Source organism: Chrysochloris asiatica, unplaced genomic scaffold (assembly GCF_000296735.1).
Source record: "Chrysochloris asiatica unplaced genomic scaffold, ChrAsi1.0 scaffold00172, whole genome shotgun sequence".
Taxonomy (NCBI): domain Eukaryota; kingdom Metazoa; phylum Chordata; class Mammalia; order Afrosoricida; family Chrysochloridae; genus Chrysochloris; species Chrysochloris asiatica.
In genome coordinates this window covers 5,154,732-5,160,414 of record NW_006408690.1, presented here as the reverse complement: position 1 = coordinate 5,160,414, position 5,683 = coordinate 5,154,732, and the positions used below count along the sequence as shown (strand labels likewise).

At 38.7% G+C, this 5,683-nt stretch overlaps 1 protein-coding gene across 1 annotated transcript in view; it reads left to right on the top strand.

Annotated features, from left to right (window-relative positions):
• The first annotated feature begins 784 nt into the window (after positions 1–784).
• Positions 785–5,683, top strand: part of MPP7 (membrane protein, palmitoylated 7 (MAGUK p55 subfamily member 7)) — a 181,508-nt gene continuing 176,609 nt past the window's right edge. Inside the window, exon 1 of the mRNA XM_006871679.1 lies at positions 785–898. Within this exon, the coding sequence (XP_006871741.1) occupies positions 863–898 (36 nt within the window). The 5' untranslated portion in view covers positions 785–862. The remainder of the gene's footprint in view (positions 899–5,683) is intronic.

Genomic DNA, 5,683 nt, shown 5'->3' with positions numbered 1-5,683 from the left:
ACTCTTTCAGTGGGGGTTAGATACACTTTACATACCTAAAGCCTAGAGGCAAATTGAAACCAACTTTTTTGTAATGGTTGTCTATGATAGTGCTGTTGGATCAGCACTGGACTGTGAATCACAAGGTTGGCAGTTCAAACCCACCAGCTGCTTCCTGGAAACCGTATACAGGGTCGCTATGGGTCAGAACTGACTTGAAGGCACTTAATAACAAAACAACAAATAATGACACCGCATATGTTTCAGAACTGTATTTTGGGTGTTAAATAACATAAACACTTTTGTTGCACTGTATTTGCTAGAAAATGTTTGGAAACCACAAAGCCTTTTTAATGGGCAACTCTATCAATTTTCTGCTCTTCTAAGGAAGTTTTTCCTCTTCATGACTCATTTCACTCTTTGGCTAACATTGAGGGAAATGTAATATCGAGTAAGAAAAGGAATGTATGCTCTTTATTTTTTTGAAAACTTGTATACATTTTATGCCTCAGGCTATGTAAACTTGGATGACTGTTGAATGTTGACAACTGTGGAAGGTAAAACTACCTTGTTAATACAAATGTCTTTGGAGTTAAAGACCAAAAAATAAATGTATGTATACACACACATCTCTCAACATTTCCTTTGCTTCTTTAGAGAAGTACTTTATTTGATGGCCCAGAATACAAACCCTGTAATAAAAACAACGACATGTTCCACGGTGTCATTTACACACACCTTAAGCGAAGTTAATGAGATCACCCTCAGATTACACTTTGTGTTTTGTTTTCATTTTATAGGTCTGTATGAGCTGTTGGCTGCTCTGCCAGCCCAGCTGCAGCCACATGTGGATAGCCAGGAAGACCTGACCTTCCTCTGGGAGATGTTTGGTGAAAAGAGCCTGCATTCACTGGTGAAGGTAAACCATGCTGATGTCAGCTCCTCTTTCAGAAAAAAACATACGGAAAAATATTTTGAGCGTCCTCTAGTAAACCAGAGATCAAATTGTTGCTGCCTGCAAACAAAACACCCTTGTTTCATTTCACTGACAGGGTGTGGAAGTTGTTAAAAGATTCCACCACAAATACAGAGATGATTTCACTTAATGGGGGTGATTTGGCTGTGCATACTAATGCAGCAAACATGTGCTCTCCCTTGTTGAGAAAAAAGAATATGAAAGAGTAGCAGGAAGGTTTTAGAATGCTTTACAGTCACCATTTCATGAACTGGAATTTAACTTAAACAAATAAATATGCAAAAGCAAAAATCAGAAGGCATATGCTTTCTGAGGTCAAAGATGGCAGCAGTTCTGTAGCCACATTCATTTAAAATAATTTCCTTTAACAAAGTCAACTGAAATTCTAGTAAGCTGTTTCTTTTATTGGCATGTCTCCACTGAAGTGATGTTTTGTATATAAATACATCAACACTAAATGCAAGTAAAAACAGCTTTTGGTGGGGGTTTTAGTGAAGGAAGACTCATGCCATGAAAATGATCAACCACCAGAAATCAGGTTTGCCACAGAAGCAACACGGGGAGTGATTCCTTGAAGTAGCAAAATGGGCACAAGAAACTTACTGGAAAAAAATGCCTCTCTTGGTTCTGGAGATATGAACTGCATTTTCTTTCATTTAGCTCTAGATGAAGGGAATTTAGAGGTGTCTGGACATATTGTCAGGGGGGACCAGTTGCTGGAGAAGGATATCATAGTTGGTAAGGTGCAGGGTCAGAGAAAAAGAGGAAGGTTCCCTCCCACCCCCACCCTCCAGCAAGATGGATTGGCAAAGTGGCAGCATCGGTGGACTCAAGCATGGCAACAGTAGTGAGGTTGGCTCAGGATTGAACAGTGTTTCATTCTGCTGTGCATAAGGTTGTTATGAGTCGGTAATGACTTGATGGCACCTAACAACAACACCAACACTTAATTTAGCTAAATTTGTTACAGTTTTCTGCCCTGATAAGAGGCTTTTAATTGATGTGTAGTTTTTAGAGGACCGCCATCGAGATGGATTGGCACAGTGACAGCAGCAGCTGGCTCAAGCTTAACGATTGTGAAGATGGTGCAGTGTTTAGTTCTATGGTACGTACACAGGTTGCTCTCAGTCAAAATCGACAAGATGACACCTAGTAACAGCAGCATTTTGAAATAAGCAACTTCTTAGTTGCAGTTGCTTCATAGAACAGGAGAATTCCTACTACAGTTTTCCCTGTTGGCCCAAAATTTGTTTGTCTCAAGCACTGAGAACTTTCAATAAGTGAAAGTATTGATATGTGGCATATTCCTAGTATTTCATTTAAAGACCAGATGGTTTTGTTTGCTTATCATTGTTATTATTGTTGTTAGGTGTCATCAAGTTGGTACCGACCCATAGCGACCTTATGCACAGCAGAACAAAACACTGCCCAATCCTGAGCCAACCTCAGTTTTGTTGCCATGTTTCAGACCAATCCATCTCACTGGGGGATCTTCCTCTCTTTCTCTGTCCCTCCACCTTACCAAACATGATATCCTTCTCCAATGACTGGTCCCTCCTGACAATATGTCCGAAGTATGAGAGACGAAGTTTGGCCATCTTGGCCTCCAAGGAGTGCTCTGGCTGCACTTCTTCCAACATAGATCTGTTTGTTCTTTTGGCAGCCCATGGCACTTTCAATATTCTCCTCCAACACCATAACTCAAAAGCATCAATTCTTCCACGGTCTTCTTATTCACTGTCCAGCTTTTGCATGCATATGAGGTTATTGAAAATACCATGGCTTGAGGCAGGTGCACCTTAGTCCTCAAGTTGACATCTTTGCTCTTCAACACTTAAAAAAGGTTTTGTGCAGCAGATTTGCCTAATGCAATAATACATCATTTGATATCTTGAATGCTGCTTCTGTGAATGTTGATAGTTGATCCAAGAAGAATAAAGTCCTTGACAACTTAAATCTTTTCTCCATTGATAAGAATGTTGTTTATTGGTCCAGTGGTGAGGATTTTTGTTTTCTTGACATTGAGATGCAATCCATACCGAAGGCTGTGCTCTTTGATCTTAATCAGTAAATATTTTAAGTCCTCTTCACTTTCAGCAAGCAAGGTTGTACCATCTGCATATCTCAGGTTGTTAACGAGTCTTCCTCCAATCCTTATGCCATGTTTTTCTTCATAGAACCCAGCTTATCGAATTATTATTCTTATAACAGTGTAATTGCCAAGGTGTTTGTGAGAAATGGTCTTTCATTATAATTGATCATGTTTGACTTTGTGAGGCAATAAAGAATAATTCCTATTGAAAGTATGCAAGTTGAACAGTTACAGATTTATTTGATCTTTTGATAGCAGACAGAAAATACATTTAGAGTTGTTTTTTCACTCCTTAATAGGCAGACCCCAAAATAATGGAGGCTTATTTGATTGTATTTATAAGTTAGTATCATTCTTAGTTTCCTACCTTATATAAAATGGAAACACCAGTTGGTAAGGTTGTTTGGGAATTTCAAATACAGTAGTAAAGATCTAAGTTATTTTATAGATGCTGTGTGCTGTTGATTCATTTTCGACTCATAGTGAGGCTATGTAGGGTTTCTGAGAGTGGCTGGTGTGTTTGAACTGCTGACCTTGTAGTTACCAGTCCATTGCTATGTTACAGCACCACATCAGGGCTCTAGACAGATATAAATTGGCATTATTCAACATTGAGGAAAAAGTTAGCTATCATAGCCTATAAAGGATTGAAAGTACCTAGAGAGATGGCTGTTATTTCATTAAAGGCATAGAGATCAATGTGTAAAAAATTCTTAGCTATATTTGCTTTTGAGTTTTAAACCTAGACTTTTTATCCCCCAAAGTATATGTTTAGGAAGTATACTAGAGGCAATAGGTATCTGGCTTTATAAAAACATTGAAGGAAATAAACTGATGCTGCCAGTATTTATATAGCGTGATAAGACATTACTGTTGCAGATGTTCTCAGTAATTGCTATAAGATGTACTTTTCAAATTAGTTTTATTATGTAACTCTGGTATAGTCTCAATTTCTTCATAGTTCTCCCAAATCCCAAACTTTTATCACATGGAGATCTCAAGTGTCGTTTGACCCATTCTGTTAGTTTTCAAATACGTGAAGCTTAAAATGACTCCAGAATCCCAGCTCATGAGCTTGATCATAGCTTTAAACAGCTGAAACAAACTGCTTAGCTGTATTCCAAGTGCCTCTATTTAAGGATGGATGAGACAAGCCTTAAGCTATTCTGCATAAGTCTTAGAGCAAAAGGAATTTGTTTGAAAGGTTGAAGAGTGAATGAAAATGTGCATTGGACTTTTGCTCTTTTGCCTACACTTGAAGCTGTTGATATTGTTTTAGAACTGGGTGAACACAACACTTTACTTCATTCTAGCATGGGATTTTCATAGTTGTCACTTTTTTTGTGTGCTTAAAGGTGGGGGAGGGTTTGTTAAATCACCACCTTTTTAAGTAAATGGAAGTAAACTTTTTATTTAATAAGGAACCCTGGTGGCATAGTAGTTAAGCACTTAGCTTAACTGGTAACTGAAAGGTTGATGGTTCTAACCTAGCAGCAGTTCCATGGAGAAGATGTGACAGTCTGCTTCTATGAAGATATGTAGTCTTGGAAACCTTGGAGGGCAATTCCTGCTGTGTCATGTAGGGTAGCTATGAGTGGGAATTGATGGCAGTAGGTTTGTGGTTTGGTTTTCTTCTGTCTAATGTAAAGTATTCTGAAGAAGAGGCAGTGTTGAAATTTCAGTCTAGGTGAAAGCATGCCACCTAAGATATAGAGCTGGCAGAAATACTATAGGTGTGAGTATGGCTCACCACTCAACTTATCAGTTTGTTGTACTGTAGTAGCTGTGATTCTGGAAGCTATGCCACGGGTATTTTAAATACCAGCAGGGCCACTGATGGTCGATAGGTTTCAGATGAGCTTCTAAATGAAGACAGACTAGGTCAGTCACTGAAAACTTTATGAATAGCAGTGCGTCACTGCCAGCACCATATTATTACATATTGAAATATGATGAAGAGCACCAGAATATTGTCAGATATAGGGCCAAAAGATGAGCACTTCAAGTTGGAAGGCACTCAGAATATGACTGGGGAAGAGCTGACTCTTCAAAGTAGACTTGTCGCTGATGACACAAATGGAGTAAAGCCTTCAGGGCCTTCATTTGCTGATGGGGTACAACTAAAAATGTAGAGAAACAGCTGTAAACATCCTTTAATAATCAAAACATGGAAGGTATGAAGTATGAATCTAGGAAAATTGGAAATTTTCAAAACATGAAATGGAATGCATAAACATTGAGTGAGCTGAAATGGATTGGTATTAGCCATTTAGAACCTGACAGTCACATGGCTTACTATGCTAGCAGTGACAAATTGAAGAGAAATGGCATCATTCATCTTCAAAAAGAATACATCAAGATCTATCTTGAAGAATAATGCTATCTGTGAGAGAATAATATCCATATGCCTACAAGGAAGACCAGCTAATGCCACTATTATTCAAATATATGCACCAACCACTAAAGCCCCACCACTCTTCTGTCAGTTTGTCATACTGTGGTGGCTTGTGAGTTGCTGTGATTCTGGAAGCTATGCCACTGGTATTTTAAATACCAGCAGGGTCACCCATGGTGGACAGGTTTCAGATGAGCTTCCAAACGAAGACAGACTACGAAGAAGGAGTGACAAACTACTT